Source organism: Carassius carassius, chromosome 21 (assembly GCF_963082965.1).
Source record: "Carassius carassius chromosome 21, fCarCar2.1, whole genome shotgun sequence".
NCBI lineage: Eukaryota > Metazoa > Chordata > Actinopteri > Cypriniformes > Cyprinidae > Carassius > Carassius carassius.
In genome coordinates, this window is record NC_081775.1 from 20,422,629 (window position 1) to 20,447,488 (window position 24,860).

At 36.5% G+C, this 24,860-nt stretch overlaps 1 protein-coding gene across 1 annotated transcript in view; it reads right to left on the minus strand.

Moving 5' to 3' along the window:
• Positions 1 to 24,860, minus strand: part of cacna1fb (calcium channel, voltage-dependent, L type, alpha 1F subunit) — a 50,667-nt gene that overhangs the window by 19,091 nt on the left and 6,716 nt on the right. Inside the window, exons 4-30 of the mRNA XM_059503741.1 lie at positions 21,434 to 21,573; positions 17,956 to 18,101; positions 16,004 to 16,156; positions 15,719 to 15,915; positions 15,499 to 15,602; positions 14,371 to 14,522; positions 13,189 to 13,263; positions 12,823 to 12,904; positions 12,438 to 12,464; positions 10,049 to 10,209; positions 9,581 to 9,806; positions 9,089 to 9,296; positions 8,715 to 8,835; positions 8,434 to 8,509; positions 8,002 to 8,059; positions 7,867 to 7,924; positions 6,831 to 6,930; positions 5,609 to 5,738; positions 5,040 to 5,099; positions 4,841 to 4,947; positions 4,329 to 4,416; positions 3,479 to 3,586; positions 3,248 to 3,300; positions 2,827 to 2,973; positions 2,529 to 2,730; positions 1,657 to 1,815; positions 1,198 to 1,308 (exon numbers count right to left, since the gene is read on the minus strand). Of these exons, the coding sequence (XP_059359724.1) occupies positions 1,198 to 1,308; positions 1,657 to 1,815; positions 2,529 to 2,730; positions 2,827 to 2,973; positions 3,248 to 3,300; positions 3,479 to 3,586; positions 4,329 to 4,416; positions 4,841 to 4,947; positions 5,040 to 5,099; positions 5,609 to 5,738; positions 6,831 to 6,930; positions 7,867 to 7,924; positions 8,002 to 8,059; positions 8,434 to 8,509; positions 8,715 to 8,835; positions 9,089 to 9,296; positions 9,581 to 9,806; positions 10,049 to 10,209; positions 12,438 to 12,464; positions 12,823 to 12,904; positions 13,189 to 13,263; positions 14,371 to 14,522; positions 15,499 to 15,602; positions 15,719 to 15,915; positions 16,004 to 16,156; positions 17,956 to 18,101; positions 21,434 to 21,573 (3,249 nt within the window). The remainder of the gene's footprint in view (positions 1 to 1,197; positions 1,309 to 1,656; positions 1,816 to 2,528; positions 2,731 to 2,826; positions 2,974 to 3,247; positions 3,301 to 3,478; positions 3,587 to 4,328; positions 4,417 to 4,840; positions 4,948 to 5,039; positions 5,100 to 5,608; positions 5,739 to 6,830; positions 6,931 to 7,866; positions 7,925 to 8,001; positions 8,060 to 8,433; positions 8,510 to 8,714; positions 8,836 to 9,088; positions 9,297 to 9,580; positions 9,807 to 10,048; positions 10,210 to 12,437; positions 12,465 to 12,822; positions 12,905 to 13,188; positions 13,264 to 14,370; positions 14,523 to 15,498; positions 15,603 to 15,718; positions 15,916 to 16,003; positions 16,157 to 17,955; positions 18,102 to 21,433; positions 21,574 to 24,860) is intronic.

The window sequence follows — 24,860 nt, forward strand, 5'->3', positions numbered from 1 at the left end:
TCCCCTTCTTTGTGATCCCATGTTTTAAACTTTAGTTAGTGTGTAATGTTGTTGTTAGAGTATAAATAATATCTGTAAAATTCTAAAGCTAAAGTTCAATGCCAAGCGAGATATTTTATTTAACAGAATTCGCCTACAAAAAACGACCCGTTTGGACTACAGCCCTCTAGTTCCTGCAGGAATGACGTCACTAAAACAGTTTTTTGAATAACCTCCGCCCACATGAATTCACAAAAAGGGGGCGTGTTCTTGTTGCGCTCCGACAGAGAAGGAGGAAGAGCTGCGTTTGTGTCTGCCATGTCATTGAAACGCTGTTATTTTAATCTCAGAGTCCAATCACCTTTGTTTGGGCTTCCCAGGGATGCTGTACTTGGAGATTAATGGTTACACTTTATGTTTAACTCGGTTCCCGAAAATTATAATCCACATGTAAAACTATGTGCAGCACATTTTGCTGAGGACAGCTTCCTCAATCTCAATCAGTTTAATGCCGGATTCGCACAAAGATTATTCCTGAAAGATGGAGCAGTTCCCTCTTTGTCTGAAGAAGGCGTTGTTTATGGATCACAACCGGTAAGTGTATTTTATTATTTAAGTTGGTGCGTTTAACAGTTTCTGTAACTTACTACACAAAGGGCAACGCTGTTTAGTTTTGTTAACTAGATGTTAGGGCTGTGCAAAAAAACGAATGCGATTTTCAAGCTTATCTCGTTAGTAAAAACGCTCCTGTGATTATAAGTACATCTCCAGCACATGCTCCTGCCCACTTGCTTCTCAAAACTAGTCCAATCGCGTTACCAGGAGGGCAGCCTGCTCTAAGCTGGTGTCGAATCACAACACAGGAACCGCTGGCCCAATCAGAACTCGTTACGTATTTCTGAAGGAGGGACTTTATAGAACAAGGAAGTCATCAGCCCGTTTTTGTGACAGTGTAAACAGTGATATACAGATAGGTGAATTGTGTAAAAAATACTGTGTTTTTTTACAAGCGAAACATGAACACATGTTATATTGCACACTGTAAACATTACAAAGCTTCAAAAAAGTGCGAAAAATGGGACCTTTAAGAATAACATACTTGAAAAGTTCAAGATGGTTTGAGAAGTGTCTAAATGATTTTAAGACAACAGATCCGTAACTTTATCGACAGGATACTTTATAGCAAAAACATGTATCACATCAAGTGAAAGGACTGACCCTGAGTCTGAGAGCCATCAGTTTAATGAGCATCTCCACAGTGAAAAGGCCGGTGAAAACCATATTGAGGATGTCCATCACGTAACTAAAAGGTTTTGACTGGTCATAGTGCTGTGGAAGAATCCAGAAAGAGTATGATTCTACATTCAGCATTTAACTCATTATTAGCCTCAAATCATCTGGTCTTGATCTTTCTACTTTATAGACCTATATATGTTTAGATTTATGTCAATTTACAGAGGCCTTCTTTTATCAGTGCAACTGGCTTGGTGCTAAAATGGTGCTACTCAATACTAACTTAACACTGACCTCAAGGTTCATGTTGGAGTTTTAAGTATGCTAACATAAGCTCAGATTCACAATACTAAAAATAGACTAAAATGTCTTTGTCTGTGGTTCTACATGCTGATTATACAGCTTTTTGTAAGGCTATGTCTTTTGTCACACTCAGCTGTTTACCTGCACAGCCAGAGTAACGGTGTTGAGGAGAATCAGCACAAACATGATGTACTCAAAGCCTGTGGAGTTGATTATAGACCAGAACTTGTACTGAACTGGGTTTTTAGGGATGTACAGCTTCAGCGGCTGGGCCTTTAGAGCGTATTCCACACACTGTCTCTGTAAGTAACAAAAAGAAGGAGACAACAAGGAGACTTATATACTTATTGTTAATACATGTTTCAGTTCTTATTATAAAGAAAATTAGCATTTCAGGGGCTAAATATTGTGTTATTGGTGTCAACCTGCGGACATGAAAAAACCTGTGGCAACAGTGTTAACGTAGCCCAATTATTGGCAATACTGAGATCTAACATTTTCTTCCTCCTATTTTTTTGCTGATTACACTTAAGCTGCAATTCAAAAATGTATTTGTTTTGACTCCATTCCCGTCAGAAACACCATCCAATCAGTTTCTGTATAAAAAAAAAAAATGTATTGAATACAAGTGTCAGTGTCACATGATCCTTCAGAAATCTTTCTAATATGCTAATCTGGTGCTAAAAAAAACATTTATTCTTATTATTAATGTTGAAAACAGTTGTGCTGCTTGATATTTTTGTGGACACTATGATAATTTTTTTGGATGCTTCGATAAATTGAAAGTTCATAAGAACAGTATGTATTTGAAATACCAATCTTTTGTAACATTATATTGTCATATTTAACAAAATTCATGCATCCATGCTAAATAAATCAATAAATCATACTGACCCCAAAATTTTTAAAAATAGTATGTCACATTACAGAGGTAAAACTGGTTGTGAACTTAAATGTAAAATGTAAAACACTGAAACCTCTCAAATATTCTTTAAAATAGCCTTCCGTCCAACCTGATTTTTGTCCAGCTCACAGTTCTTGAACTCAGCCTCTCCTTGTTCACGGAAAGTGATGATGACAAAACCCACAAAGATGTTCATCATGAAGAAGGCGATGATGATGATGTAGACGATGAAGAATATAGAGATCTCCACGCGGTAGTTGTAAATGGGGCCATGATTCTCTGCATTGGCATCAATGGCTTTGTAGAGCAGCCTGGATGAGGAAAAACACAATGTGGAGCATTGTGTAAACATGGTCATGGTGACCTTCAGTGACATATGGAGGAAGATGTCAGAGGAGCAGACTCACGCTGGCCAACCCTCAAACGTGGAGACTGTAAACAGGGCCATCATTCCCATCAGTACATTATCGAAGTTGAAGTCGCTGTTGATCCAGATCCTCTCTCTCACCATTGGATGACTCACATCTCCATCTTTATACACCACAAACGTGCCCCTGTGTCACAAACGAACAAACAAACACACACACACACACACACACACACACACACACACACACACACACACACGCACACACACACACACACACACACACACACACACACACACACACACACACACACACACACACACACAATTTGTAGGCACAAATGGATGTACACATAAACCACTCATGACACATAAGCACACATGTTGCCCAAAGGCACACACATGTGGTTAATGTAAAAACATAATTAAACAGGAATGACAGATGCTGAAATATGACATACTTGCACTGTTCTGGAGTGTTTTTAGCTTCATCTGTGCAACGATAAAATTTACCCTATAAAACACAACAGTAATAATGCAATAAAAAGTACATTAGTACACATTAGTATATACATATGCTAATGTTAAACTTGTGAGAGCACAAGATGTAGACAGACTTGTGTGTGTGTGTGTGTGTGTGTGTGTGTGTGTGTGTGTGTGTGTGTGTGTGTGTGTGTGTGTGTGCATTTAACCTTGAAAAGCTGAACACCGATGCAGGCAAACATGAACTGAAGTAGGGTGGTGACGATCATGATGTTCCCGATGGTCCTTATAGCCACAAACACACACTGTACCACATGCTACACACACACACACACACACACACAGAGAGAGAGAGAGAGAGTAATGGAGTCTCCACAATATCAATGACAGAGAAGCACTCAAACAATTCTGCAAATATTTATTACACTACCATTCAAAAGTTAGAAAGTTTCAAAGTAAGATTGTTTTTTTAGTTATTTAAATTAAGCAAGGATGCATTAAGTTGATCAAAAAATTCAATAGAACAAAATGTATTTGAAATACAAGTATTTTGTGATATTCGTATTTCAAATACATTTTGTTCTATTGAATTTTCTATTTTTAAAATAATCCTGAAAAAATTTACCATGGTTTCCACAACAATATTAATCAGTACAAAAGTTTCTTCAGCTCCAAACCAGCAATTTACTACGACTTCTGAAGGGTCTTAAGACACTGAATCCTGGATCAATGGCTGCTAAGTAATTTCTTATTTTAAATTGTGACAATATCATAATATAACTGTATTTTATACAACTACATTTTACAGCATTTTTGAATAAATAAATGCAGCCTTAGTGAACATAAGGGTCTTTCAAAAACATAAAAAAACCACTTACAGAGCCCAAACCTTTGCGTTTACTAAAGATCAGAGTATGTAAACATGAAGAGAAAGGAGGTTTTTTGGGCAAAGAAAAGGAAAGAGGTAAGAAATATTATCATAATTGGTTAACTGTATATATACATGCCTTTAACACATTTGCGAAATAATCCACAGGCACAAACACACTAAAAGTGTACCTTGAGTCCTTTGGCTCTGTTGATTGCTCGAAGAGGCCTCAGAACTCTGAGCACCCTTAGGATCTTCACTACAGAGATGGCACTCGAACTAAGAGAGAGGAAAAAGCAAGAGAGGTTTGACTTTGTAAGTGTGGACTCAAAAAGCATTGTCTCTTAACAGTGTGATTTATACTGTATGGTTTCATCAGCAGTCAAGTCATATTTTACCCCTTTCACATCATCAGTGAACGCAGGTATTCCACTTTTTCATACAGTTATGCACCAAGGTAAATACTATAAATATGTAAATGAATAGTTGAAAGCATTTGGTCATAAGATTTCGATTCCTGTGTTTATTTTCACATTTGCATTGCATTCAAAGCAGGATATGGGAACCATCTTCATTTATCCACCAGAGGGCAATGCATGCATATGCACATACACGTACATATCTCTATACATCAGATAACTCACAGACTCACAGAAATTATGAACAGAAATCTTTTGTATGTCTATGAGTGTAGTAGACTTACTGTAAGAAAAAGGAGACCAGAGACACACTGACCACCAATAGATCCAACAAATTAAACCAGTTTCTACAGAAGGAACCCTTATGCAGGAATGCGCCATGCACTGTCATCTACAGAGAAAAAGGAAGGGAAATTTGAAGAAAGGTAAGGACATTTCAGTGTAGCAACATTTTACAAAAGCATCTGATTGATTGATTGGTACCTTCAGTAAGATCTCCACAGTGAATATAGAAGTGAAAGCATAATCAGCATAACCCAACACCTGTAGAGAGAAATAAATCAGTTCCCCTGATATGAAAAATTATGTTTCACTAGTATGATTGATGCTTGGTGACAGACTTGTTTGTGTAAATGCGATTTAGACAAGTAAGACACGTTCCCGGAGCACACACTAAAAACACACTATTTGTACTGAACAATCATGGTCTGAACTCTTACTATAATGTCTTCCTAAACCTTCAGGGAAATAATAGATTGGTAACCATGTTGTTCAAGCCCTTGGCCCCAGTTCTGACCCCCAATCTCAATTCTGATTGGTTGATCCCATGTTGTTCCAGTACTAACAAGGATACTGATCCAAAAACATGTCCTACTTTAAGGTAAATCATGTTAAGCTATATGTTTATGCGTGTGCGTGTGTGTGTTTGACAGCAAGCTGATTGAAGGATGGCGTTCCCCAGCTGGCACTGAAGAGCTCCTCCAACATGCCAATCAACATGCTGCAGTAAATAACTATTTATGATGCTGCTTGTGTGTGAGCAGGAAACTCACATTGTTCCTGAAGGAGTGAGCTCTGATTGGATCCTCCGCAGCCAGAGAAATGCTGCTGAGAATGATGAAGACCAGGATGAGATTAGTGAAGATGTGGTGATGGATCAGGGTATGGCAGCCCACTCTTATTCTGGAGGGAGACACAAAGAAACATGTGGTTATCTGTGTGATGTCAACAGCGTCCAAAATGTAAAATATCTTTTAGATTTTTAGTTGATTCTTCACATTGCTCAACTCATGAGGTGCACGAGGAAACATAAAACAGATGCATTTTACACAAAACCACCAACTAACCACTAACCTAACAAAGTCACATAAGTCACTATGTTAGTGAGTGAAAATTAGTGCATTTGGATTCATTTCCAGACAGATTCATGCATTTTGAATTATGTTATATATATATATATATATATATATATATATATATATATGTGTGTGTGTGTGTGTGTGTGTGTGTGTGTGTGTGTGTTGCATCCCAAATGAAGAGTTGCTTGAAATCTAAATGACATTCCGAATAATTGCAGATTTTGTGATTTTGTTTGCAAGCAGTGGAAACTCACATATTCTTGCTGTTTAAACTTCAAAAATAAAACAGATTTGAGTCGGATATAATGTTTGCTGTTTGCCTAAATGGATTTACCTTTTTTACTAAAGATAAAAAACTGGTACCTCTGAGGAAATATACCATAAGAAGTTTATTTAGGAAGGCAAACGTTTTATTTGATTAATGAGTAACTCCAGAACTAGTGTTAACACATTGAAATGAAAATGTGAGGAACAAAAACACAATTGCCATGTTTAAGTGAGTGGGTGTTATTTTTCCCCAAAAGTACTTTGGAATAGTTGTGGAATACTTGTAGAAAATGTTTTATATAAAGAAAAATATAATCATAGTAACAAAGAATTAATCAAATAGTTCAGTCAAAAATGTATTGTCAACACTCACCCTCAATACATTCCAAACCTGTATGACCTATTTTCTTCTACACAAAAGAAGATATTTTGAAGAATGTAACCAAACAGTTTTGATGACCAATGACTTCCACTGTATGGATAAAAACAAACAAAAATATCTGAAATATTTCATCTGTGATTCAGAGACGAAAGTAAGTCAAACATGTTTGGAATGATATTATGGCAGAATTAATTTTTTTTTGGGGGGGGGGGGTATCTCTTTAAATGGTCAAGTGCTGTCAGTGAATAGTTTAAAGTGCAGACTCACGGGTTGGTCTTGCTGAGGCAGAAGAACGCACTGCCCTCTGGGATCGGTAGAACTTTCTCTTTAGGAGGAGCAAAGTCAGCAACATTTAGCTGAGTTTTCCCTTATTCCAACAGAGAAGAACATAAAGAAAGAGAGAGGGAGAGATAGAGAGAGAGAAACTGAGTTAATGAGATCACAATCTAGCTCTATCACCACTGTGTCCTTGAGTAGCCACCACTAAACCTCAGGACACTAAGAAAGAGGGACCTTTAGTGCAATGAGTGTGTGCTGTAAGATGAGGAATTATGGTCACTGATGTCTTCTCAATAACTACAAAACTTTTCAGAATAAAATAACTGTTCCAAAGCAATATGCTGTCTTAAAGGGGTCATATAATGCTTTTTTAACAATAATTATTTTGTGTATTAGGTGTAAACGAATATGATGACATGCTTTAATGTTAAAAAAAACACATTATTTTTCAAATACTGTACTTTTATTTATTTTATTTTAGTGATTTTAGGTCCTCTATATGCCCTGCCTCTCTCAAATGCGTAATTTTCTACAAAGTCCCTCCTTTTGACAAGCGCAGTCTGACCCAGTGCATTGTGATTGGTAGATCAGTTCAAGCCCAAAAGGGGAACAGAGTCCTGTGACAGACACAGTGATGAAGCTTGTATGTGTTTGCAGTACACAAGCCACGGACGGTTAAGACAGCTGACTCCACTGTGTGACCCTATCTCTGTCTCTCTCTCTCTCTCTCTCTCTCTCTCTCTCTCTCTCTCTCTCACACACACACACACACACACCACACGCACATACACACGGTGCGCAAAACTCCGCATTTGAACAGTCAATAGCAAATACTTAACCTAATAACAAAACATACTTACAGTATCTGATTCAGAAGCCCTCCTCTCCTAGGTTCACGAAACAGTCGTCCATAAAATGCGTTGCTGTTCTGTTGTAAGTAATCTTAAAGATTCCTAAATGCATCTACTTTCAAAAGTCCAAATAAAGTGCTTTTGCTTTCACCTAGAAACACTCAGCATTTTACCTTCATCATCTCCCTCTTCGGGCTCCTCCTCTTCCTCGTACTCATCATCAATATCCACCTGTGGAAAACAGAATGAAAGAAAGACCTCAGTGTAATAATATCAACAACAAAGACAGAGGAGTTTGATTTCCATACCTTCACCTCTCCGTTCTCTCCTTCACCTTCACCTTCACCTTCTACCTCTTTTTTTCCTCTGTCAGGATCAACAGAATCGCATGTCAGAATTTAGATTTGTTTTTGAATATACAGAACAGTGGGTGAAAATGCATCTATTTTGCATTTTTCTAAAATAAATCATTATCAGCGTAATTTCAGTAAAATGTTAAAATGGAAAATAAACATTTAGTATTTGGTTTATCTCCCTTTTGCTTTAATGAAAGATTCATAATTCTTATCACTTCATAAGGTGGCTATTATAGTTTTTTCTTCTTCTAGGTTTAAGCAGGATTTTGAATCTCAGGACCACACTGTGTATGTTTAAGAATAGTAAATGTGTGTGTTGTCATATTAAGAAAGACAACTGAGTTAAGATTTGGTAATATGATCTGGAATAATCTAAAAACACACTCATTCTTCTTATTGTCTCCATCCCCTCCTGCTAAGTTGTCAACAGCGATGGCCAAGAAGACATTCAGTAGGATATCTTAGAGAGCAGCAGTTAAGACCCAACAAAAACACAAACAGAAAGATGACAAATGACACAAAACTACTACGCAGTGTTGCTTTGTTACTAAATGTAATAAATACAAATGAATAAAAATAGTGTTGTTGTTTTGTTAATGATATCAGATAAACAAAATGGAAGCATAATAAGCAAATAAAAATAGGTTTCAGACAGAAAAGGATACAGTTACCACAAATGAACAAAATCACAAAATAAAGACAGACGATCATTCCAGGGAAAACTGGGCCTCCATATGCCATGATACCATCATACATGACTACATTCCAGTCTTCACCTGTTAATATCTGTAGAAAAAAATGTCCTACATTTAGCAAAAAAACTTAATAGCTCAGCTACACCAAAAAATGTAAAACACTGACTTTCTTAGGATTCTTAACTTTCTTAACATTTGAGCAGAACTTTATACTTTAAAAGCATCACTTTTCTTTGATTTTTAATTTATTATATTTTTTCTTTATTCATGAATAATATGATTAGAAACAATTCGGCTTATTAAACAACAGAATATAATGTTTTGACTGTTGTAGCAGAGTTTACCTGAAAGCAGGTTAGCAGGGCCTGAGGGAAGGAATCAAAGGTGCTTCTCTTGGTCTGCGTCTCGTCAAAGTTGAACTTCCCTCCAAATAACTGCATGCCAAGCAGAGCGAAGATGATGAGGAAGAGGAAGAGCAACAGCAGCAGGGAGGCAATGGACTTCATAGAATTCAGTAGAGAGGCCACCAGATTGGACAAAGCCGTCCAATGGCTGAGGAGGACAAGTGGGGCAAGAATTAGCAGGGCAGAAAAGTGATGAGTAATGAGAGAAACAACAGACAAAACAAATGCACCAGAGCAAAGAGGGAATTCAAGTTTTTGCAGAATATAAGAAAATCACACATTGTTTTTAGACATGCTGTAAATTAGACAGGGTTGCAAACATTAGAAACCTAAAAAAAATTATAAGAGAAAATAAAACTGAGTATATACTATTCAGTTTCTTAAATTTTTTTTTTTAAAAGAGTTAAAAAATTGTTTAAGAAGCCTAAGTACCGTGTGACTTTGAAGATCCGAAGCAGGCGGACGCAGCGCAGCACTGAGATGCCGAGAGGTGGCATGATCTCCATCTCCACAAGAACTGTCTCCAGAATCCCGCCGCACACGACAAAACAGTCAAAACGGTTGAAAAATGCCACAAAATATGCCTGTAACCCCAGACTGTACATTTTCAACAACATCTCCACTGTGAACAGTGAAAGGAGAACCTTATTGGCAATGTCTATGAGAGAGAGAGACAAAAAGAAAGAGAAGCAGATAAACAGATTTAATTACAGTACAACCTTTTTTGTCAACATGTACTGAAAGTTATTGGTAACACCATGATGGACTCTTATGAAAGACACATCAGTATGAAAACAAAGCTAATAGCGTTCTATAAATATAATTATAAACGTGTGTCCAATGCTGTGGGACAGTGCACATGTCATGTCAGTAAGGTGATGTTCGGAAACACCCACATACCCTGAACGTCAGTGAGCCAGTCTGGTTGGTTATAATGTTCAGAGGCACTGAGAGCAGTGTTGAGGAAGACTAGGATCAGCACTAACCAATAGAACGTCACTGATTTCACTGCTGTACGACAGTTTCTACGAATGCAACGGTTCCAGCGGCGCAGGGCACGACTAAGCAAACACACACACACAAACAAAAAAAAAACCTAATTTTTACATTCATATGGCAAAATTACAATACATTATATATATATTATATATAATGGCATTCAGAATATATGTGTTACCCAAATAAAATTGACAAACAGTAAGTCTTTGAGAAGGTGTTTATCAAGCTAGGTGGTGCATTAGAAAAGGGACTCATCTCCTGTTTCCAAAAAGCATCACAAAGTGCTTGAAAAAGCTGTAAACTAATTCCACATTGCACAAGGTGCAAACAACCTTATGCCTGTTTCACACATACTCCGTCTACAGTGCGTATGCGTTGCATATTTTTTTAAGCACCCATGTTAACGGATTCCAGTTGCGTTCCAGGAGCATTTTGTCTGCAGCAGTGCAGCGATCGTTTATGTACCGAGTAGCGGACTGCAAACGCGTCCTGTGTGAAAGCACATCAAGTCCGTGCTGCACCACATACATAACGCACACGGACTGCATACGCACTGCAGACGGAGCATGTGTGAAACAGGCGTGAGCAGGGCCGTAGCTGGGGTCAGCGGGGACCCGGTGAAGGTTGTACCAGTGGGCCCTGTTTGAAATTGTTTAATTTGTACGTTCGTTTATTTTTATTTATTTGTGCTATTTACACAAGTTTGTAGGTGTCAAGGTACAGAAACCAAATAATGAAATGTAAAATAGCACTGGATAGTCTTCAATGTAAAAATGAAATATACAATCAAACCTACATTTATTCAGACACCTTCAACATTTCTCACATTATTACAGTTTTGCTATATATATCAAAAATTATATCTGGTGTCTGAATAATTTTTGGTTTGACTGTTAAAACTACAAAGTAATTCAGTCAAGAGCAGTGAGTGATTTTCATTTTCATTTTCTTGGATTAACATTACAGCAGCCAGTAGCTAAATTAGGCGCAGTCACTTTAAGACACGATGAACGCATCCAATATAATACACATCCCATTTTTTTCCTCAACTGTTTACTTACACTTAAGAAATAACTGACAGTTTTTGAGTATAATTTCCAAGGTGGATATTTTGACATATTTTGTATGTACTTTTCGGCACAAGAGCAAAAATAAGCAAATTCGGTGTTCAAGCGTTTTTAGACGCCTCTCTCTGCATGAGCCCTGAACACCAGAACACCGCGAGTACTGAATTGGGTTTTTCACATCTTTTTGTTTGTTCAAACTGCGATTTGTATTTGTTCGTTCAGGTGCAGGAGGGACTTCGAGGAGAACTTCGCAGAAGAGAGCTCGGTTCAGTGTCACTGTCCGTGATACGCGACTCTCTCTCTCTCGTGCGCACCGAACACAGCGCGCGAGTAACCAGCTACTCTGTTCAGCTTTTCCGCGTCTTGTTTTTGGATGCTTTAATGCTTAAATTGACAAGCGGTAAGGCTTAAAAACATGTGAAAAAGATAAGCTTTCGTGATGATGCGCAGCAGTGGCCCGTCAACTGTCCTGAGCATCTTTTTAGGCTGGCCTCAGCCAGTCGGTTATATAAAATATCAAGGTGAAAGTCATCATAGCTCGCGTAGTATAGACCGAGCTCCCAACCCAACTTTGAGAATAGACTAACGGCAATATTTTTTTATCGCCCGATAAGAGTCTCACATTAACGCAGCATGTTAACGCCGATAACAGCCCACCATATATATATATATATATATATATATATATATAATGTAATATATAATATAATAATATAATCAAAAGTAATGAAACATGTAATCAAAGCAATTTCAGAGGGCATGTATAGCAAAAAATCATTTACATATTCCATATTTTTGTCCTCTCTGCCAGAATAAAATATCTAATATCTTTAAAACAATAGAAATGCACTTTAAAAACAAAACTGCATAACATAAGACTAGTTTTCAGAGAATATACCTTAAAGGAAGGGTTCACCCAAAACTGAAAATCCTGTCATCATTTACTCACCCTCAAGTTGTTTCATCCCTGTATAAGTTTATCATGTTCATCTTGGATGGCATGAGGGTAACTTTTTAGCTAATTTTCATTTTTAGGGAAACTAATCCTTTAACTTTGATAGGTTTGCATTGTTTTATACATGAACTTCTAAGCATTAATTAAATTTAGCTAGATTTATGCTTTAAACAAGAACTAAATAAAAATACAGTGCATTTTCTAAAGTAAAGTCTATATATCTAGTAGACGGACCCTGAACTACTAGTTTGTCCTCATAATGACTCACCAGCAAGGGATCTTCATAATGCGAGCGCTGAAGTCAAAAGACAGTGAACAAAACAAAACAAAGTGACAATGAGCTCAAAGACAAGCAAAACACAGAGCAATGGGCAAAATGTGCACTTTGATGCATTGTGCTTAACAAAGATCCAGTTCAGATACTGAAACAAGGACAGCCAAATAAACCCAGAGTAATGAACTGACTTGCAAGAGCACAAAGAATACAAAGAAAAGAAAACATAATGAGCCGCAACTGAGAAATTAAGGGATGACACTCCATTATGGCTGATAACAACTTCCATTAGTAAGCCGGCAGGACAACGCAATGACAAATGTTGTGGGTTATGCTGTTTCTAATTATAGTGGGTATGTATGTGTGTGTATATTATTACCAGCAAGCAGCACAACAATCTGTGTGTTCCTCATCTATGTTTTCAGTGTTCTCAGAGGCCGTTTCACTGGCTGGAAGACTTGCTATAGCATGTGATAAAACAGGAAGAGAGTGAAAGATACACAGAAAAGTATAGGTATATGAGAGACAAAGAGAAAGAATAATGTTGGCCACACATTGACACAGTTTTGGAGATAAGAAAACTCTCTGAAATAGGGTCAAAGCACTTAATATGGGTCCAACTGAGAGATGGGATTTCTAGCCCCAGATGTAAATTACAGAATTAGACCCGACAAAGTTGAGTGGGGCTATATATAGAACAGCGGGGGAGTGAAGGGGTCATGTGTCTAGTTCTGAATGGCTGTACCGTGGGTTTCATTTGAGTGGCTGAACCAGCCGAATTTCCCCCTCTTCTTATCAGCTAGGTCACGCAAGGTCACACCTGAGGGGAGATTGAAAGATCCAGAGAGAGAAAAAGAGTGAGAGACATGGAATAGAACAAAATGAGAAACAGAACAGACGGAAAAGCAGGTGGTGGGTGGGGAAATCTTTACCTAAAACATCAATAGTGAGATGTTTAATGTATATTTATGTATATTGGGTACTCCGTTTACTATACTTCTAACTGGACCTCAGCACAACTTCCACACAATTACAGTGCAATAAGTACAACAGTTAGTTGTTCCAATTTAACAGACTTTAAGTATACCAGTATAGTTTACTAAAAGTACAATTACAGGGTAAGTATATACTGTTAATATGTAAATGTATTTGTAGATGACTTAGCATAAAATGTATTTAAAAGACATTTTAGTATATTTATTTTCACTAGGGCAGTTAAAGGTAAAATGTGTAATTTCCGCCACTCCAAACTGAGATGTAAAAATAATGATTCATCTTTTAGGGTCCATGGCATAGTAATTTAGTTATTATTTATATAATAGTATAGTATTTATTATTATTTTAAATAGATTTTATTTTACATTAAAAATTTTCATTTTAATTTTACTTTAGGTTTCATTTTTAGTCATTAAGTCATTTTTATTTATATTTTATAGTTTTTCATTTAATATTGACGTCTTATTTTAAATTATTTCAGCGTTATTTAAACAAAAACAATTTGTTAGAGGGTGCATTTTTTTACATTACATTTTAACTTAATGTGCACAATATACAATATATATATTAATTCTTTTTTCTGTTTTGTTTCTATTATATGTCTCATTTTGTTTTCAAAAGGATGGTCAGAAATCATAAGATTAATCCCAATTATTTTATTCTATTGACAACCATAGTTTCAAACACTAAGTAACACTTCATCTAACATTAATAGTGGTTTAAAAACAACAATTTTATAGTTGTTATTCCGTTTTTGTTAGAAGGCCCTCAGTACGGGATCCACATATTTGGGGCCCTTGGGATCAAAAACTCTGTCTTATTTAATAGTCTTTATATGGTAAACTGGTATAGGAGAAAAAGGTGATCAACAATGAACAAGAGATAGAGGACAAAGGGGTTATAGATGGTTAAACAGAGGAAGAGATCTCACGTCTGTTCCCGTCCTCATCAAACTCATCAATGTCCTCAGCCTGAGTGATCCAGTCCATATATCCACACAGATCTTCCTCCATCTGCTGTTTCTCACGAAGCTTCTGGAAATCTCCACGAGCTTTCGCCTTCTCTCTCTCCTTAGAGAATTCTCTACACACAAGTATGGCCTGTTAAACAAGCAAAACAAATGCACACACGCGCAATACACACTGTGGACTTTCACACTCTGTTTAACGGAGAGGTAAGCAGCACAAGGCAGAATCTTTGGGGAATTCTGTTGTCTGCAGGAAATCAAACTCTGCAAATCTGCTACTCTCAGCATCTTGGGATTGTTAAATTCAGGTGAGTAAAAACATCTGATAACTGCTGCTGCTGTTTTCTGTTAAACGATCACAGACATGCAAACAAGTTACAATGCACAATTTATGATGTCATGAAATGCAGAAGTCTTAGCTCATAAATATTGATTGGGTTATGGACTAACTCTCCTAATACATAAATTGTCACATTTGATGTATCTATCATGGTATTCATGCTTTCAGAGTCAAAACTGAAACAAACAATAACATTACAGTTAGAAATCAACAAAATCAACTGTACACTATTGATTTGCTATTTTTCTGCATATTTTCACATTTGTCAGTAGAAAAACGTGTGGATCATAAATAGGTATTAAAAAAAATAAGTACACTACCATTCAAAAGTTTGGAGTCAGTAAGTAATGAATACTTTTATTCAGAAAGGATGCATGAATTAAACTGAGCAAGAGGAAAGATATTTATGTTAAAAAAGATTTCAAATAAATTATGTTCTTTTGAACTTTCTGTTCATCAAACAATCCTGAAAAAAAGACATCACCATTTCCAAAGAAAATACAAATAAATTATATATATATCTTAAATGTATATATATATATATATATATATATATATATATATATATATATATATATATACTCAAAAATATTTAATATTGCATGATGGCTACTGAAAAACTAAAATGTTGCCATAACAGGAATAAATTACAATTTAAAATATTAAAAACAGCTCTTTTAAATTTTAATAATATTTTACAGTATTACAACTGTACACACTTGCCCATAAATAAATCGATCCTATCAACTCACCCGCTCAAAACACCCAACACAAGGTTAAGAACAAAGAAGGATCCAAAGATGACCAAGCTTACAAAGTAAACCCACGGCAGCTCAAAACTAATTGCATCATTCATCTACAGAGAAGAACACACAGGCAAAGGCAACTGTATCAGTGTCATACACAACCACTTCCTTGAAAGATAATTATGGACCATTACAGTCAATCTGAAGACACAGTTTACGTAGTTACCCAGTACAAGACATCTGTCCAGCCTTCCATTGTGATGCACTGGAACACTGTTAACATGGCAAAGAAGAAGTTATCAAAGTTAGTGATGCCACCGTTTGGTCCATCCCACTTTCCCCTGCACTCAGAGCCATTGGCAGCACACTGGCGACCGTGACCCGCATACGCACACGGGACTGGATCATCATCTGCATAACTATCTGGGAAAGATAAGAGACAGACAGATGAAGTAAGACAGAGAGTGACAGAAAATGGACATAAATATTTTATGTGACTGTGTGTAGTTACCTGTGCCTATAAAATAACAGGTGCGATGCATTCGTCCGATGAAGAGCTCCAATCCAATGATGGCATAGATGATGATGACAAAGAGGACAAGCAGAGAGATGTGCAGCAGGGGAACCATTGCCTTCATGATGGAGTTTAACACAATCTGCAGGCCTGCACACACACAGAGCCGAGAAATCATCAGTCTGTAACCCAAAATCTGTATTTTTGCATTAGATACATTCCCATGCTTACAGGTTATGTCCATTAAATAAATTGTAATTTTTTTTTTTTTTTGCAAATAATGAAAGTTTTGTAACAATGTAATGTGCTATTGTCCTTTTTGAGAAATTTTATGCAGCATTGCTAAATTAAAGTATTAATTTCTCTATATGAAAAATCTAATTTTAGTCAAAGACAAAAAAAAAAAAAACATTTTATTTGAAAATAATGTTCAAAATGACAAAATGTTTGTGACTTTTCACTTTCACAATGAATAATCTTTTTCATCTCATCTTTGTTATCATCAAAATAAAAATAAAATCTGTATCAGCATTTTTTCAAACATTTTATATAAATGACTGACTGAGTGGTTTATGGACTGATTGACTGACACCAACATCAGTTTACCTTAATCAAGACAATGGCAGCCAGAACATAATAGTACTACATATGTACATAGTGTGGATTTTTTATGTGTGTTTTCTGGCAATGTCACCTTGCCTTACTGGGAGAAGTGCCAGGATTAATGTGCAGGTGGGCACATGAGGGAGAGATCCCATAATACATGCAGGTAGGCTGAAAAGATCCACACCAGCTTCTAAATGTACTGTGGTGGAATAAGTCAATGGTTTACATGATCCTGTTTTCTGCCATCTTGGCCAGCTTGTACAGTACAGTATGTAATTGTGTTTTCAGCACCATGGACAGCGCTCTTTAAAATCATCACCTTAGTATTGTAAAGACACAAGCAATGAATGGCTTTTTGTTTAGTTGGTCAATAGCACCTTTGGCCACACTACACATACAGTCTTTACTGGTAAATTACTGTTAAGAGATCATGTGTGAACAGGGCCTTTTTAAAAATACTGGTAAATTTGTTTCGGCAGTTTAAGGTTATGAGAAGTTGTAACATTACCAGTAAATTGCTGGAATGATGCCACGCCTGAACGCAGAATGTAGATTACCAGTATGAGCACGTACAAGTTCAGAATGTGCTGACATTAAGACATCTACTCTGAGCCAATCATAACATTCTGACGCAGATGACGTATTGACTCCGCACTGTGTAGTTCAGTTTGAAGTCATCTAATAAGGTCTCTGGGCCAGAAGAAGCTGCATGAATGTGAACGTTTGACACAAAAATTAAAACATCAATAAAACACTGACTGCGTATACTGCAAACACAACACCGGGAGCGCAACAGTTCAAAGGTCATTTCTGGTTAATGATTTCACAGAATTTACTGTTAATTTCAAACCAATGTGTGAATGGTATAATGGTAAAAAAAAAATTAAAAAGCAAATTTTTTAATTTACCGGTAAAGTCATTCTGGTAATTTTCTGGTCATATCCTGGTATAAATTTTGTGAAATGGGCTAATGATTCATGAGCATGTGTCAGCGGGCCTGATTTTGAAATGACTGCAAAACAGCACAGCTGCTGGTTGCAACCATAAGTCAAGCTCATTGGTGAGGATGCTGAATTAATCTATAGGCTCAAGTATAACGATAGAGAAATCAGGCTACACCAGTCTTTCTGATCACTGCCTAAATATTGTAACTGTTCAAAACACTGGTGCATTACACAAGCACATCACTCCATACAAAACATCTCAGAATACCTCCTTAGGAGCACAATGACAATCTTGTTTGGGTAAAATACCATTGAATAGTTCATAGCAATGTAAAACAGATTTAATCAGGCATCAAACTGAATTGCTTCATTTTCTTTCTATTACAAACACAAACTCACTGGGCACTCCTGAAACCAGTCTGAGGGGTCGTAAGACTCTGAAGGCTCGGAGAGCTTTGACATCCAGACCTCCCGGTTTCCCCGGTGTGTGGGAAGTTGTTTCACCGGATTTATGAGTAGCAGTCTCTAATACCACACTGAACAACCTGCAAAATACAAACAACAAACAAATATACATAAATATGGTGCATTAAATACATATTAAATAATCAAATGTATAATGTAATGTTAAAGGTAAAATTATGATCTTCTTACATTAAATTCTGAACGTCAAATATTCGTCAAATGAAAGATTAAAACATTTGAATGCAGGAGACCAGGTTTTACAACAAAGACAGTTTTCATTCGTTAAATCTTATAATAATATTTAATAATATTTAGTGTTTGAATATTGGTTTAATTTCACACTTACTTATAAAAAAAAAAAAAAAAAAAAAAAAAACTAAAACTAAACACAGACCAAAATGAGATGCCATGTTACAGATTGTAGTAAAACTGACTAAAACTAATGAATATGAGATGACAAAGGTGAATATAAAAAAAAATAAATAAATAAATAAAAAAACAGTCTAGTCCCATTCCAAAAAATGAATGACTCTTATACAAGCTAGGTCCTTGTCAATGAATCCTGGACTGGTGTAGTCTCCAGCGATATCGTCGACTTAACTAATTATCGGACCTAAAACCTGCATGTAATAACCATAGAACACTGTCTACATCATCAGTTAGGAACCTAGGTGTGTTATTTGATCTTTCCTTCAAAAGCCACGTTTCTAGCATTTGTAAAACTGCATTTTTCCAATCTCAAAAATATATCTTAATTGCGACCTAAGCTCTCAAAGTCAAATGCCAAAACGCTTATTCATGCATTCACGACCTCGTGGTTGGATTATTGTAATGCTTTATTGGGTGGTTGTTCTGCACGCTTAAAGCTGAAGTTGGTAACTTTTGTAAAAATGTATTTGTTGAAACCTGTCATTATGTCCTGACAGTAGAATATGAGACAGATAATCTGTGAAAAAATCAAGCTCCTCTGGGTCCTACCAGTGGTCCTATTGCAATTTGCAGAAATTCGACCGCTTCCGGTAAGAAACAACCAATCAGAGCTGCGGGGTCCGTAACTTTTTTTGTGTTCAAGATTTATAAAAATTTATATAATAAGCGAGTACACCATGAATCCATTTTCCAAACCATGTTTTTATCCTGTCCTGAATCACTAGGGTACATATATAATAAGTGTTTATATTCGGACTATTTTACATTGCTTCGGGAGTACCGCGCGGAGTAACCCGGTACCTTTGTGATTTTTCATAGACATAAACAGAGAGAAGTAGCTCCGGCTACAATGTTCTTCCGCAACACGCAAGCAGTTCTGTTTATTAACCGCTAGAGAGTCAAAAGTTACCGACTGCAGCTTTAATAAACAAACTCCAGTTTGTCCAAAATGCAGCAGCTAGAGTTCTTACTAGAACCAGGAAGTATGACCATATTAGCCCGGTTCTGTCAACACTGGCACTCCCTATAAAACATCATATAGATTTTAAAACTCTGCCAATTACTTATAAAGCCCTGAATGGTTTAGTACCGAGTTCATATTGCATTATATTCATTCACATCCTCTACCCTCTCAAAACTCTGTCAATTTGATAATACCTATATTCAAAATCAACTGTGGGCAGCAGATCCTTTTCCTATTTAGTGCCCAAACTCTGGAATAACCTACCTTACATTGTTCAGGAGGTAGACACACTCTGTCAATTTAAATCTACAGTAGATTAAAGACCCATTTCTTTAACCTGGCTTACACATAAAACACTAACACATTTCTATTACTCAAATAAATGTCAAAGATTTCTAGGCTACATTTATTAGGTCAACCGGAACTGGAAACACTTCGAATAACATAATGTATGATGTACTTGTTACATCGTAAGAAGAATGGCATCTACGTTAATATTAGTCTGTTTCTTTCTTATTCCAAGGTCCCCGTAGCCACCAGATACAAAGATCAATACTTAGAGACGACCTCTACAGCTCTGAATTTCAGCGGAGACCAGGACAACTAGATAAGCCCCAGAGATAGATCCCCGGTGAAGAACTTGTCTCCTAGACGGCCATTGGGACAATTTTTTTTTCTCTATTCTGTCCCCGATGGAGTTTTGTTTCCTTCCTTCTTTGTTCCTTTCCTCGCCTCTGGCTTGTTTAGTTGGGGACACTTAATTTCCCACGATATCGTTGACTTGATTGCACAGATACTTAAACTGAACTGAGATTGATGATGACATCACTGAATTCAATGATGAACTGCCTATAACTGAAAATTGAGCGTTTACTATTGTCCTTTTGCAATGGCACACTATTTTCCTATTTTGATACTGTAAAGCTGCTTTGACACAATCTGTATTGTTAAAAGCGCTATATAAATAAAGGTGACTTGACTTGATGAGCCAGTTCTTTTTAGGAATAAACATAAAGCTTGACCAGCGTCCCCCAATTCCACAATAAATAACTCCTATGAACTGGTTCTTTTAAGTGGTTTGAAAACATACAGCTTGACTACCAAAATTCTATTCCCAAATGAATGTACTGAAGTGTTGTGGAAGCTGGCTGAGCAACAATATTTGTGGCACCTATCCCAGCTATCTTTGTGCTTTCATGCATACACATGCACACACAAATACTCTTAGGAAGGCATCAGTATTATAAGCCGCAGTAATATGATGTGTAATACCGTGTGTTTGGAAAAGATCCACCTGCCCATTAGCGGTTCTGTCTGTGAGCTTAATGAAATCTCTAATCAATTCCCAAAAAAGCTCTCAAAATTATGCTCAAAAGGCACTAAATGCCTGGCACAGTCATCTTCCGTTAGATAATTAACCATCACTCTGACCAACTGGCCATTAATGACCTCAGAACAGCTGTTTAGGCCCATTTTAGCAGGACGGACACAGCTCTTGGGATAGTCGCTCTTTAAATACACTCTGTGGTGCACGCAGGAAGAAAATTTGTTTAAATAGCATACTATGAAAGTCTTAATCTTTTTTAAGTGGATGAAACATGTATTTAGACACTTTACATATATACACATTTACTAAAGGGATGTAAAGGCTGGTGTGTGAAATTAAGGGTCAATTCTCTGTAGGTAAGACTAAGACACAGTGAGAGAGCGAGGATTGACAGCCAGATCTGACCAGATAATCCAAGAGGGATAGGTTTAGAAAAGGGAAAATGATGAAAGGGGGGGGGGGGGTAAAGAGAACAGCAGGACAAGAGGAGAATTGTGAATAAGAGGTGAATAAGAGAGCTGCTGCTGGCCATTACACAACCTGAATAAAAATCATCTATGAAAATTAATATGCAAGTGAATCATGGGAGGAAAGGCTGTGATGTCACTCCAGTTATTATGACTCAGTCTTAAATTACAAAGACAGTAAACAAACAAGTAGGGATGGATAGAGCAGTGAAGATGGTGCCGTACCCTACGATGACGATGACAAAGTCCAGTAAATTCCAGCCGTTGCGGATGTAGGAGCTCGGGTGCATGACGAGGCCGTACGCAAGGATCTTCAGAAACGTCTCGATGGTGAAGATGATCAAAAACACATATTCAACTTGTTCCTGGAGAGACAAAAAAAAAAAGAAAAAAGAAAAGGTCAAACACACACATACACACATCAGACGGAAATTTTAAGTGGTGGCCAAAATTATTAGAACACTAGTGTTTTCACCATCAGAAAACGTTTAACGTTTTACGTTAGTTATTGCTATCTTTTTCTGTATTGTGCTAGTAGGAAATATCAGTTTACATGTCCAAACATTCATTTTGCCATTAATTGTAATAATCCAGTGAAATTCTGACAACAACCACTGCTCCACACAGAGTTCAGTTTAGTCTGTCTCAGTTTGTTCTGTTTCTTCATGTTTTTCCAGACAGACTGGATGATGATCAGATATCTGTGTGGAGCACTGGCTTTTGTCAGACTTCGTGTGCAAACAAAAAACTCACTGGATTATTACAATTAATGGTAAAATGAATGTTTGGTAATGTACAGTAAACTTATATTTCCTACTGACACACATACAGCCTTTACAACCATTGTTTAGACACACACACACACACATATATATATATATATATATTTATATAAACTTAATAATTATACAATCTTATATCCAATTATATAAAAGGTTTTAATCATTTTTGCCCTCATTTGTTTATTTGAAATGAATTAAATGACAAAAAAAGTTTTAAAACTACAAAATTCCATGTAGTCACTCAATTAATGTGGTCACAAATCTGACAAGAAAGCTTGAGGCACTCAAATCAAATCATACCATCAAATCAATATTCAAAAGCAGATGCAATAAAAATAGCATATTTATCATATTAATTGTTGACAGTAAAAAATGATGCTTTATATTTAGGCAAGCGTGTGCACTGGTGTGACCTCATGACCTGTTCACAACACAGTGGCAAAAGAGGGCCGGTCCTGAGCTGAGCTGGACTTGAGCTGGACTTCAAAATGGGGAATCTGTGAGCGTTTCAAAAGATTACTAATCTGTCATCCTCTCTTTTCTCTCCCTCCCTTTCATTTGCCACTGCTGGCGTATGACAGCAGCCTGTCCAGTGTGGAGGCACATTTGTGTGCACACACATACTCCCTCCAAATAAGCAAACATATAGACAGAAACAGCAAATTAACCACAAAAAACCCCACACCATCTGTACAAGACAGAGGACAATACCATATATAACCATACTTGCACACACTGCTCTCCTTGATTTAATGTAAAGTGGCATACAGCATAAACTTGCATTTGCTGGACCGTATGTCTCTGTCTAAAGTATGCGGAAGCTTCAAGCAAACCGACAGGAACAGAACGTCCATTAACTACTTCTGAGACTCTCAACTGCATATTCCCTTTCTTAGATGAGCAGACAGACCATGACAGCATTCAAAACCTTTCTTTGGCAGACAAAAAAAGTCAATTAGTTTGCATAAATAATAATAATAAATAATATATGTTTAAATAATTATATATATATCTGCAGGCTAGGTAAATTAAACTGTAAAAAGTCACTATTCAGTGCTTTTTTTTTTTTTGCTTGCCACAACAATGAAATGTCTTTGAATTATCTTATTTTGGGGACTTTTCTCAGCACATATTGATATGTGCAATTAATCGCAATTAATTAGTCTGCAAATCATGTAATTATTTCAATTAAAACTTGCAGTGGATTAACAGCCCTAGTAATTAGACATACAAGCTTAGAGTGCTGAATGCCTTTGAGTAATGAACCGAAGACAACAAGATGATGGACAGTAAAATATAACAAACAATATGGCAGAGGGAAAGACCAACCGGCTCTGTGAGAGAAGAGACTGACAGCAAAAACACACTCATTAAATACATGCCCCCTCCTTTGCACCTGGAATCCAGGATGTGGCTTTAAGCACCAGAACAAAGAGAACAGAGAAAGAGAAAGAACAGAGAAAGAGAGACAGAGAGAGAGAGAGGGATGGGGTGATGGGGGAAGGGTGCTGAGAGACAGGGGAGGAAGAGTAAGCTGCTTAACAGGACCAAGAGCATTTAGAGCAGCCAAACTAACAGACAGTTTGTACAATCTCCCCTGACCACCACTCTCTCTGCTCTCACTGTCTTTATAACCCTCCCTCTCTCTTTCTCTTTTACATCATTTGGGTGTCCTGTTATCCTACAAATATACAAAGAGGAAGGCAGTGCAGGTGAATGTGACTGAGCTTGCACTGTGAGCACATCTTTAAATACTTAACTCACATCAAGCTTTATTCTGTTTTCCGATTTCAATGCAAACTTGTTTCAGCTCTGCGTGTTATTGGCACTGTGGACTTTAACTGAAGAGACAGTTAACCTAAATATGAAAATTATGTCATTATTTACTCACCCTCATGAGTCATTTAAAAATGATATGACTTTCTTTCTACTATGGAACATAAAATCAGAGGGCCTCAATGTCATTTTATAAATTTTAAAAGTATTTTCTTTCATGTTCCACAGAAGGTCAAACAGGTTTGGAATAAAATGAAGAAGACATTTCAAGAAGGTCATTTTTTGGGTGACCTATCCCTTTCAATTCACTTTGAACACACTTTCCCCCTTTAAACACATCAATTTAAGTAGTCCACTAACAATGTCCAACAGTGAAAATAATTGTATAACAGAAGAGAATTTGTAATTTTTTTTTAATTTGTGATTTTTGATGGATTGTCACTAAGATTACTTAGAAATAGATCCTGAAAATGTAGCTTTGCTATCACAGGAATAAATGGGTTATTTTAATAAGTTTAATTTAATAGGAATAAATTGTTATCTTCAATTTTGATAATTTATCACAATATTGCAATTTTTTTTATCAAATAAATGCAGCTTTGATAAGCATAAGAGAACATACATTTTTTTTTAATTAAACCTAACTTTGAGCTTTGTGTGTATTGAAATGTAACAATGAAACGAAAACATGAAATGTAACAACTGCAATGAAAAGAAAGGCTAAATGCTATGAACTTCATATCACAGCATATGCTACTGAGCATTAGCATTAGTCTCAATGTTACTCAAAAGCACTGTGACTAAAGGAATACCCATAAGCCCTTGTACTTGAATAAATTTGTCATTATTGTTTGGTCAAACAGAGGGACTAATGAGTTTTTTTTATATAATTGCAATATATTTTAGCTCTATTTCATTATCTATGTTTAATTATAAAAATGTAAGTCACCATTAGGTTCCCTTTTGCTAATATTTAAGTTTTTTTTTTTTCAAACAAAATGCTTTCAAAGTGGTTGACACAAAGGCTAACTGCATTTACTTAAAACTAAAGCCTATATGCTTACTTTATATATCAACTCTATTATTTTGCTTCC